General features: G+C 40.8%; 1 protein-coding gene across 1 annotated transcript in view; it reads left to right on the forward strand.

Moving 5' to 3' along the window:
• CFAP91 (cilia and flagella associated protein 91) overlaps positions 1-12,600 on the forward strand; it is a 60,708-nt gene that overhangs the window by 728 nt on the left and 47,380 nt on the right. The window contains exon 2 of the mRNA XM_063294592.1: positions 11,839-11,915. Within this exon, the coding sequence (XP_063150662.1) occupies positions 11,839-11,915 (77 nt within the window). The remainder of the gene's footprint in view (positions 1-11,838; positions 11,916-12,600) is intronic.

Consider the following 12,600-nt stretch of genomic DNA (forward strand, 5'->3'; position numbering starts at 1 on the left):
GGAAGCTCTGGCGTGGGCTGGTCCATGAAGTCACGAGGAGTCGGAAGCGACTGAACGAATAAACCACCAAAAAATCCAGCCCACGAGCATACAGTCCCGATGGGAATCTGTAGAGGAGAAAGGACAGTTGCGGTTTTGCATGGAAATAGGACCCGAAGTAGTATAGACTTTGCTGCTCTGTTTTGTTTTGGCTCATCACCGTAGATATGTATTATCCTGGATTTTTCTATTACTATAATTGTTATAGGCCGTGCTCATTTTCATATAGAGGAGAACTTAACAAACTACACTCAAGATTAATCTAGGTGATAGGTACTGATCATTAATTTGTAGTTTATATGATTATTATGGATATCATAATTACAATTGACTTGAGTATGAGTGGTACTTCTTAAAAAATGTTTCCATGACAAACTGAATCACAAACTTTTTTATCCTAATATTCTGAGTGAATCCTATTGTCAGCGGGAAAACCTCCCAAAAGAATTCCAATCCACAAGGTTCGATGATACAGAGAAAAGAGTTTATTTGTAACGCATTTGCAAAGGCGGGTTCCCTCCATGCAGGTGCAGGAAAGAACCAAGAACAAAGCTAGCTCAAAACCTTTATAACCTAACTATCCTCCCCTTCCTTCGAGGGCTCAGCTCACAATCTTCCTGTTTCCCAAGCATTCTTGAGTTAGTTACTAGGTTTATGTGTTTATGTGTCCGGGATGATTCTGCCATCCTTATCTCTTCCTCCTTTCAAAGGCTAATCCCACTCAAAACACCTCTTTGTAGACACCAGCTACTCTACACAATCAGCTATAAATTCCTAACCTAAACGGCTCTATCTAACACGCATATCCTCAGCCCCACGGGTTCAGGGTCCGGTCACCCACCTGTAGCTAACTCCCTTTTTCTTCTCTCATGAGTTTGAGGCACCTTCAGGGGATGCTCTTCACCCCCCCCTCACAACTCCCCCCTTTTTCTCTTACTTCCTTACTGCCTCAAACTCAAGCAACATCTAACGCTCCGTCCTCCACTTCAAGCTGTCACACAATCCTTTCCCCATCTGAATACATGCAGGGGCACATTGAATACAACAGCATATTAATCTGCATAAACAAACTACAGCTATAATCACAAAGCAAAGCTGTTTTATCCACCCAAACCCTGGTAACCAGTCCCATAGCCAGCTCCAATCATCATCTTCTCCCAGGTTCTCATTTCCCCATTGTTGATAATGCCGTTTAACTGAAGCTTCCATCTCTTGGATGGTGTGAGTTATAGGCACCAGCCCATAAGGCTAACAAATCCATACCAGTGGATTAACCGTAGTTCCATACTACAGGTAGGCTGGATTTCAGAACTGTATCCTAATCCCTTTTCAGATGGAAATAGAAATTCCCTATTGTGCTAAATTGAGTTTTCAAAGCTTCCCTTGAACCCTGTGACTCTCTTTTCCAGGTTCAGGGACCCGTATGGTCATCAAAACTACAAGGTATTAGACAAAAGTTCAGGCGCATTTTTCTTTTTCCGCACAGTCCAGTGTCCAGCAGTATTTGGCAACACCAGTGTCTTCTTTAGGGTTTCTCCCAACTCAGTTGCCGACTCCCCTCCGTCTGGTTTAACTCGATTTCCAGACTTAAAAGGATGCGTCTGCTATTCCAACAGGAGGGCTCTGTGTTCCTGTAGATAGGGAGACAAGGACAAGACTTGCGCAGATAACTGTTTCAAATACTTGCAGACAAATTTCCTCCCCATGGCATGCATGTCTCCTACTTCTCCACTAAGAATTCCAAGATAGAGTCACCCATCTCAAATGGACTGACTCCTAGTCTTTTCTTAGGAGCAATCCAGAGACTTAGTATTGTTACCACAAAGGCCTGTGTCCATGTTCTAGACACACAATCCCCCAAAGCGTTTGTCCCATGTGACCAGATTGGTAGGTGTAGTTTTGGATATATCTAAGCACTACTTTGGATAAAACTAACTTTCTTGCCAATAACTTCCTTAAAATCAAAACTTGTAAAGCAATCACAACAAAAAGAAAGCATTGACATAAGAGCCCATCTAGTGTTTGGACTGTTTCCATAACCAAAATTGTCAAAACAAAAACAAAAACAAAAATTCAGATAGATCATACCAGTCCATGGAAGCTCTACTTAAAACCATACATTGTCCAAAATTTTCCCTCTCTCTCTCTCCTGTTTTTATCATCATGTGCTATGTTGAGGAGTGATTAAAATTTAAGCCATATAAAATTTATAAAAAACACACACACTTTTCTAAAACTGGAATGCCAGGGGCAGAGCAGAGTGAAGCTGTGAGAGCAAAGGGGTGCCCCCCCTTCTCTGAGTCATTGCTTCTCTGAAACTGCCCACATTCCCCCCCTTTTCACAAGAGGAGTAATCATTTCCTTCTACAGCAGAACGAGAAATCTCTGAAACTTAAAAGATTGTCTCTGATGTGTGTAAAGGCACTGCAAAAGGAAGAATCCTAAAAAGATGGGGGAGTAAAGGATCTTCTGTAAAAGCATTGCCCCTCCCCTCTGTCACCCTTCTGTCCCCTCATCTGGATCCTCAAGCCTGTAACAAGCAGGCAAGAGGCAGACTGAAGGGGGGAGTTTGGGTGAGACTGGGCAAATAATAAAACACACATACCCCTCAAACAATTAAAAAACAAACAAAACAAATGGGAAAGGATTGACAAAAACCTTTCAACTTTCCCATCATATGCATTCAAATTACATAAATCACAACACACACACACACAAAACCTAAGGAATAGACTCACACAATCTCTCAACTCTCCTTTCACAACTCAAAACAGTTTCTCAACCTTACATGTACGCGCACATTCAGACAAACAAATGCTCTCAAAAAGAAAACTGCACACCAATGCCTCAACAGGCTGTTGCCACATGCAATCCATCACAGCCCTGCAGGAACACAGAAACTCTTCCTCCCTGCCTTTCAGCCAGGAGAAAGGAATGCTTTATTAAAAGGGCGATAGCTCCCATCAAGATGAATTTAGCCGCTCCCAGGCCTATTGGAGACAATCCACACTCAACTGCCCTATTGTGATTCAACTCAACTCCCCTCCCCAGAGAGCCTGCGTCTCTCCAGGTCCTTTTTGTGCCTGTCTGTTTCCCGAGCTCTCCATCCCATGGAATACCTCCTCGACCCAATCTTCCGAGAACTCCCCCTGCCTCCCCCTCTTTGGGGCCGCAAACCTTGAGCTACAAACAAGGCATGTCATCTTTCTTTTTCTTTCTTTCTTTCTTCCTGGGGTTGCCCTGTAAACACCCTGTTCATTTATGGGCTCTGCCAGCACCCCCATTTTTCTGGCAGCTCAGTATAGTCTATCTGTGCCCTTTGAAACGGCCAGGAGGCTAACGGTCGCCCCCCCCGCCTCTCTTTCTTTCTAGCTGCCTTTTTGTTGACTTTTAAGCAAATTAAGCATTTCCAACACACACTATGGGCTATGGTCCATATAGTTAAGCACCAAAACTTTCCTTTCACTGCATCTACCAAAGCATCGGTTCCCCAATGCCCTTCATGCACTTTTTCCAGAATTCCCCTCATAACCTCGGGAGATACTACTTCTACCCCTCCTTCCGTTTGCCATCCTTTTTCTGTTTCTCTGCAACCCTCCTCTCTTAACTTTTTCTTTCTTGCTCAGTGGGTTTCCAGACCGGGCTCTCTGGAGGGTCCAAAATTGGCACCGCCACCATTTGTAATTCCAATTGGCCAGCGGCCTCCTTTGCCCATTATCTGCCCACCGATTTCCCACCACCCCTGGGCTATGGCCTCTCTGATGAGCTGGTATATCGCTGCGCCGACCAACTCGGAGGCAAAGCTCCCTCTCTATCACTTCCCCATTCCCTTCAACAATCGCAAAACCCAACTTCCTCTTTCCCTCTTCTACTTTGTTTGACCCATCCACAAACCATCTTTCTCCGGTGCTTAATTGTGGTGTTATTACAGGGAAAAACTTCTTTCCCTTTAGTCCCCTCTCTAACCATATTTTTCCAAAATTGTGTACCACCCCATAGGCATTCTTTCTCTCAAGTCATCTCAACATCACAAGTTCATTCTTATTTCTCCTTCACTTTATTTAATTCACTTTTACCCAATTCCCTTCCACACAAATTAAATTGGTCACCTACTCACAGCACTGAACACATGGCACAATCAAATCCCATGTCCTTCCATTCACAGCAAAGCCAAAAATTTGGAAGACCCGCAGCCTGGCCAGGGCTATGGATTTCCAAAAACCTGAAGCATTCCCCCTTTACTGTGGAGGAGTTCAGTTCCTCTAAAGGGACAGGCTCACGTTTAACTCCTTAAGGGACAAGCTCACATAGTTTTTTCTCTCCCTTCCTTCCCTCTTCAGACTTTCTCTCCTCAGCTCAGGACAGATGCCCATGCCACACACACACATAAGCACACACACACACTCTCTGCACCATTTCCCTCAACAAATATACATACCAATACACAGGCAACTACCTACAAACGGAAAACATTTTCACATACTCATACAAATTCTGACAGTCCTGAAGGACTCCCAGGATTGATTTCTACCAGTTCTCTTCTTCCCCGCCATTTCCACACCGATACTTTCCTCATCTCTGAGTGGCGGCATCCTGCTGTGTTCCCTTTGTTCCATAACCTCCCTTATTGTTGCTACCCTGATCCTGCCCTCCTGCTTACATTTTTCTGTTTCTTTTGAGAGATCCTCTATACTCTCCTCAGCCCATCTTGGTTACTGCCTTCTCTCACCCTGATCCTTGATCAGCACTATCCCCTCTCGACCTTCTGATTGTCTTACACCTAAGGTAGAGTACTCCAGCCCACGCTGGATTTGCTTTCCAGCAATTTTAAGCCTCTGACTGTTGGGGGCAAAACCGGGCCGGCCTCCCAGCAAGCGCTGGCTAGTTTTAAAGTCCGACCTCAACCTATGGCATCGAGACGAGTTTAAAAAGGCATTCCTCATCGCTGCTGTCCTCTTTACTTACAAAAATGCCTGTGGGCGGGTCTGGCCCTTCCCAAGACACATGTTACCAGATTTCTACATAAGGGACCTGGTCCATAAGACCATGTTCCACAATATAGTTCTTTAATTGAGTGATCCAATACCCATCGGACATCCCATTGGGATCCCAAAAATAGGGACGTTCGGGATCGACCAATGGGTATTTTGGCCACTGTTTTGTGCACAGCTTAATCATCATCACCTTCTCTAATCCTCTGGTATACCTTTTCAGCCATGGCATGCTCCACTGGTTTATAACCAGTCCTAAGGGCACATCCGGATCTGGCCCTCTGCTCGGGGCTCCAACCCCGGCCTCCAGTCTCCTAGGTAGTTTGCTCTGTTCTTTCCCCATGACTGACCGTTCTCTTCCTGATCTCACCCCAAATAGGAGGACTCCAGCCCACGCTGGATACGAATTTTAAGCCCTCTCTTTCGCAGCGAGATCCTATCAGACTCCCAGCAGACGCTGGCTATTTTTAAAGTCTGACTTCTTCTAAACCCGTCCCCAAGGGAACACTACAGCCGACCTGAGGCACCGGACTCTCACGGCTACCTGCAGGAACTGCGACTGTTTAACCACCCACACATGGGCCCCACGGTCAGTCACAACTCCCCGAGCCTTACAACTCACCTATTCCGACCCTCGTCAGGGTCCACGACTGGTCCCACCAACTGATCTCCAAATCAGCTGGACTTCTCCACCCCCGGCTCCAACCGCTGGGTGCCTCTCCACCCGCTGCTCCAACAGTCGGGCTTCGCTTCTTTTCTCTGGATCGTCGCTCTATATAGGAACCTGGGCAGGCGGTCCCGAGGGGTCTCGAACAGGGACACTTCAACAACGGGAAGTGGTGGCCACTTACCCTCTCATAGCAACCCCTCTGGATCGGTCCTGAACCTCAGGCTCCTGGCTGGCTCGCCAAATTGTCAGCGGGAAAACCTCCCAAAAGAATTCCAATCCACAAGGTTCGATGATACAGAGAAAAGAGTTTATTTGTAACGCATTTGCAAAGGCGGGTTCCCTCCATGCAGGTGCAGGAAAGAACCAAGAACAAAGCTAGCTCAAAACCTTTATAACCTAACTATCCTCCCCCTCCTTCGAGGGCTCAGCTCACAATCTTCCTGTTTCCCAAGCATTCTTGAGTTAGTTACTAGGTTTATGTGTTTATGTGTCCGGGATGATTCTGCCATCCTTATCTCTTCCTCCTTTCAAAGGCTAATCCCACTCAAAACACCTCTTTGTAGACACCAGCTACTCTACACAATCAGCTATAAATTCCTAACCTAAACGGCTCTATCTAACACGCATATCCTCAGCCCCACGGGTTCAGGGTCCGGTCACCCACCTGTAGCTAACTCCCTTTTTCTTCTCTCATGAGTTTGAGGCACCTTCAGGGGATGCTCTTCACCCCCCCCTCACACTATCATTTTGATAGTGGTTGAGTATTGAGTATGTGGTTGAATGGTTGAATATGATAGATGGTTCAGTATTTTTTGTTAATTTATATGTAATGCAGAAGTACAATACAAGTGAGCCAGTTTGGTGTAGTGGTGAAGGTGCTGGCCTGGAGTCTGTGAGTTCCAGGCCTGCCTCAGGCACGAAAGCCGGCTGGGGGACTTTGGGCCAGTCACCCTCTCTCAGCCCAACCTACCTCACAGAGTAGTTGTTGTGGGGAAAATAGGAGGAGGCAAGAGTATTAGGAATGTTTGCCACCTTGAGAAAGATAGATAGATAGATATAAAAGGTAGGTTGATAATAATAATAATAATAATAATATGCTGGAATATGCATGACCTCTTCTAGTCTCTTGCATTTTTACCTACTGTCTACAAATTATTACAGTTAGAAATGCTGTTTTTATGTACTTAGAATAAAAGAGTATTCCCCCTCATAAGTATAAGATTTTCCTTTCACTGTGCTGTACTGAGACATTTCCATTTGCTGAGTAAACGTTAACGTGTTCAGTATACTTCACTCTTGGGGGTATGAATTCTATGTGAAGTTCTGTGCTATTATCTTTGTATTGCTAAAAAGAGGTAAAAAATTATGAAATCTCTATAATTTATTTAAATCAATAAAATGTTTATAAAATGTTCAATGTTTAATGTGGAAAAAAAAACAAATGAGGAAGCAGAGAACAGTTAAAAGGAATTTATATCCATAATTCGATAAAAACCTTTGAAAGTAATGTACTTAAATCCACAAGCAATGGATTTAGCATGATTCAATAAATGTTCGATGAATTGATCAATTTTAATTTTTAATACAGTAAATATCAATAAATATAACCCATACAAACAAAAGTTCTTTGGGGATCCTCCATAATTTTTAAAAGTGGGAAGGTATCCTGAGAGCAAAAAGTTTGACACTGATGTAATGTATGAATTGTTTTGAGTTAGTTGAATAAGCCCTGTTGAAGATTGGTTCTAGAACAAATTGTTTATTGCCTGTGCATTAGGTTAGGTCAGTGTGTTCAAAATGTGGGGGCTTAGCTAAAACATATTTGCTACTGCAACCCAAGAGGTTTTGTATGTTTATTTACTCAGGGCATTTCTCTCCTATTAGGGATGCAAAAGTAGTTTTTCTGTTTCTTTTTAGAATATCATATTCAGAAAGATAGTGTAGAACTGTTTCTATTTCGACAGTATTCATTTATAATTTGCATTTCATAGTATAACAAGGGAAAGACTCTAATAAAGATTACAAATCTTTATTATACAGATTTTACTGTATACAGTGGATACAGTAACTTTATTTAATAAGGCCCCAGCTAGATGGCAGCACTAAACCAATGTTAGCTGATTTAACTAAGCAAGGTCAGATTTACAGTACCTAATACTTGGATGAGAGACATTCAGGAAATATCAGGGTTGTAAGGTACATTGGGAAGCCATAGTTGATCTTAGATAAAAGGCCAAGAAGACTGGAAAGTTAAAAAATCCTGAAAATGGAACCAGTTCTATATTGTTTCCAAAGTAAACTATGTGGATAGTCATGAAGTCACTGCAAGCTCACTTCAAGAGAGACTTTATTTTTCCTTTTTTAAAAAATAAAGGTTCTCTATATGAATAGTTCAGATAAGATTAATTTGAGAATATGGGGAAGTCTCTGATCCCATTAAAAATTAAGAAAGGAGTTTACTCTTTGCACTATTACTCTTCAGTCTGCATAAATCATATGGTATTATATTTATCTGATGCAGTTTTATCTTATTTCCTCCTCAGAAGAGGTTATAATATTTAGCAGATGCTGATAATGTGTTTTGGAAGATATTTATTGAATATTGTGGAAAAAAAATCTGAAATGTAATTACTCAAAAATGAATAGTAAAGGTAAAGGTTTCCCTTGACATTAAGTCCAGTCGTGTCCAACTCTAGGGGGCGGTGCTCATCTCCATTTCAAAGCCGAAGAGCCGGCGTTTGTCCGTAGACACTTCCGTGGTCATGTGGCCGGCATGACTACAGGAACACTGTTACCTGCCTGCCAAAGTGGTACCTATTAATCTACTCACATTTGCATGTTTTTGAACTGCTAGGTTGGCAGGAGCTGGGACTAGCAACAGGAGCTCACCCCGTCACACGGATTCGAACCGCTGACCTTCCGATCGGCAAGCTCAGCAGCTCGGCGGTTTAACCCGCAGCGCCACCGCATCCCTGACAAAAAAAATGAATATCGTGCTTCAAAAAAAGAACTCAAGCAATTAGATGAGTAATCCATAGATCGAGCTTTAGTTTTTAGATACATGGAGGTGTGTTTTTTTAACATACCAGCACTCAATTGGAACATGTAGCATATTAAATACATAATTGAAAACACTATCAGGTATATTTCTATAAAACTATTTAAAAGTTGTTGATTCACTGTTCTAGTTACACCTATCTAAGAAAAACTTTTAGCCTGCATTTAATTTATTTAAGCTCGAGTTAAATGAAGACTTGAATCTTGAAAAATAGGGCTGTATATGGTCTAAAGAGATTTTTTACCTTTTCTCAGATCCTTTTAATCTCTGTAGAGTGGAACTAATGACTACACCAGTACAGATATTGGCATATTATTCTATTATTGGCTGAATATTATTTTTAAGGATTCTCATGATCCACCAGAGTATGCATTCAGTAAGATGAATGCTTACTTTTAGCAAAGTTCAGTGCCATCCTTGCTGGACTAGGTAGCTTTCTCAAAGCTGGACTAGGTAGCTTTCTCAAAGCTACCCTAGGGCTCAAAGCCAGTTAGGGCTTGGGGCTGCAATAGGATATTGGAACAGTGTTTATCACAGAGAACAACTGTTGTTAACTTTAAAAAATAACTCCACATTATAGAAAATGCTCTTTCTTCTCATTTCTAATTTAAAAGATAAAATTATTACAAGAAATAGAGTGGCTTTTACTAAAGGTTAGCTGAATTTGATGCCAGTGTTGATGTTGGAACAGGAGAGGGCAACTTTTTGGTGTGGCCCTATCCAGGATTACCGTATCTTCTGAATCCTGACACCCAACCTCTAGAATCAGCAACAACTCTGGTTTCCCTGGAATCAGTTACAACTAATTTTCCCACATCTAGTACATTACAGCTTGGAAATATATAAATACCCTGAAATGTCCGACATGAATTTTAAGAAAGGAGAAATAAAACAAGTATCATCAGGTCCAAACGCATGCACAGTCTTTTCCAGCAGTTTCACATAAATATTGAATAACCTGGGTTACAAGATTTGAGTTTTGCAGGAACACCCCCCACCCCCCACCAGACCATGACAATTCCCAAGCAGTAGTTTCTCAGATGACTTTTAAAGCAAGGGCTTCAGAATTTTAATATGTTAATAACCATAGAATTCATTGGCAGGTCAATATCACTGATACCCTTACAAGCTAAGCTGGAAAGAAAGCTAAAAAGTAGTGGTGTAAACAGATCCAAGAAAATTATCCAATTCCTTGAGAAACAAGCAACATAACTGGCTCTAGAGACTTTATTATGCTCTATCCAACCAGGTTGCCATTAGCAGAGTTGACTAGGGCAGTGTGGAAATTAACCAGGTCCATTAGTCTCCAGGGACAGAAAAACCTGTTTGTTCTCTGCCCCAAGGAAGAAAGTAGCTGTGACACCACAATCTTCAACGAGTAGTATGTTCCATTGTAAGGGCATTGCTTCTGGTGCCCTACATACACATAACTCCTCTCCAGGACAAAAAAAAAATAGCTTGAGGCCTAATAGGTGGGTCCTGAAACAAACTGTGTGGAAGCCATGAGTCCTTGATCTGTTAAGATGCTTCAGCATAAAAGCTGGAATTCTCCCAAATCAAAAACCTCATTGTCTCTATCACCAGTCTATCCATATTTCGTTCTGTCAGGGACTCTGTTAAGCAGTGGGACAGAATATTTGTGATCACCAAACTATTTAGAACAAGGTATATCCCTTGAAATAAATGAGATTCCAGAGAGGGGACCAGGAAACAAAGAGGAATCCTTATGGCAATACCCCATTCCTGACTACAAGATCTGCACCACTCCTGTAGAGATAGCTTCCTAAGATAGTAATTGTTGAACCTAGCATTCAGCAGAGGAAGCTGAGTTGAGATTACTTCTGTAAGTAAAGGATGTGGAATAGGAATCATTATAATCAAATATGCCCCAGCAAGGGCTCAGTACCTCCAGACACTACTTGACAGAACTGCATATTGGGACTGTAACAAACGACTGTGTTACTTCCTTCAGGGCACAAATACATATGTGGTCAATAGAACTGTTAAGTTTATAGTTAGGGCTGTCCATCTGAGAACACAATTTATAGAACACATTGGGATGGTGTCCTGACTCCCAGGAAACACTCTGAGACAAGGAACTGTTCTCTAATGTTTATTGCTAGTACATAACAGTAATCCTAACAAACTGAACAAGCGTGGGAAAAACCCAGCCATATAAACCCCGCAGGTTAAGGCGGTCTCAATCTGTGCCTCTTGGAATGGCTCACCAATTCCTCAGTGCTACGCATGCGCTTAACAGTCTGGAAGGGAGCCCCCTGCTCGCCATCCTTACTCATGACAGATGGCATGTAAAGGTGATGAATTCATTTAAACTCACATTGTTTCTGTATTTTATTACTCAATTTATTATATCTTGCATTTTTATCTTACAATTTTATCTCTATTTTACCCTATTGTATTTTATTGTATTTTATCTCACCTTAGTATATTTTATCTTATCTTATTGCATTTTATCTGTTTTGTGGTACTATATTTCATTGTGGCTGATGCCCAACTTTTTGATATGGTCAACTGACTAATCAATAAAGTTATATTACATTATAATCAAATGGATTCAGCCTCCTTGCACAAATCTGCTTCTTCCTGCTCTATGACACTTGGATTTTCAACAGGGCTAATAATTTTGCATTTGTATATTTATTTTTTCCTTTTGATTTTATAATAGTGTTCTGTTTTTTGTTAAAGTCTGAGTCCATTTGCAAATACCTATCTATATAGTAATTTTAACTTGCTTTTGGTAGGTATTGTTTACTGTTTCATTGAGTGATTTGATTGCTTTTGTATTTCTCTACACAACCTCATTTATTAAAAAGACAAATAAATATAAATAAAAGCTACTGAGAGTTCTCAAAGTATCATCACAATTAATTTCCCATTTTCACTTCCCAGGCCAGAACTTACACCAGACTATATAAGGCAGTTTTAGCCTTGAAAGTAGACTGGAAGCCAGATTAGAGAGGATATAAACTATGAAAAAATACACATTTAACAGGATTATGTAGCCTAATATACTTCCTTAAATTCATTAAAGTGTTTCCATTTCTTTATATGTATTTTAGATCCATTGTATGTGCTATCAAGTGAAAGAGATCATGCACAGGCAAATGTCCAAGCTCATCTAATTCATGATGAAATGGTAGGTGATTATAGTCTAAAACTATTTTTACAGAATATTTACATTTCTATAAAAAATAACTTGCTGTTGCTAGGTATTTTGAAATCTATTTCTGAGGTAAAACGATAACTTTAAAAAGAAGGTATTGTTTTATACCTATACCTACATCTATACTTTATGTAGATATAGATTCTTGCATGATTTCTTTGAGTAGTTTGAGATGCTTGTGTACAACAGAAATTTCCAAATTTTTTAACACTGAGGTACATAATGGAATATATGTTTGTGTATGTGTGTATATGCAAGTTAAATATAACTATTAACTATCCATGACTAATACAATTCTTCAATAATATTTTATACTGTATATAGCAAAATATTAAATTTGACAATTTTTAAAGAAACTAATTAGTATGGTTTTAGTTTACTTGTAATGGTTTACTAGAGAGAAAATTATGTTTCACAAGCAGTTATTTCTGTCTGGGAAGTCTGGCAAATCCTGTCCTGGCAGTTGAATATTTTAGCTATTTGAATGGTCTAAGGGTAAACAAGTTCTAAAAAATCCACAAAAAAAGAGAAACCCAAGTCTTAATATTTTCTTCATATAAATTACTTAAAAGAGGTAGATTCTTCAAAAGTTTGACCATTATCATAAGTAGAATTATATTTGTATACTAGACAATCCATGACCCATTGGGTCATCGTT

Source organism: Candoia aspera, chromosome 2, assembly GCF_035149785.1.
Source record: "Candoia aspera isolate rCanAsp1 chromosome 2, rCanAsp1.hap2, whole genome shotgun sequence".
In the NCBI taxonomy this organism is placed as follows: domain Eukaryota; kingdom Metazoa; phylum Chordata; class Lepidosauria; order Squamata; family Boidae; genus Candoia; species Candoia aspera.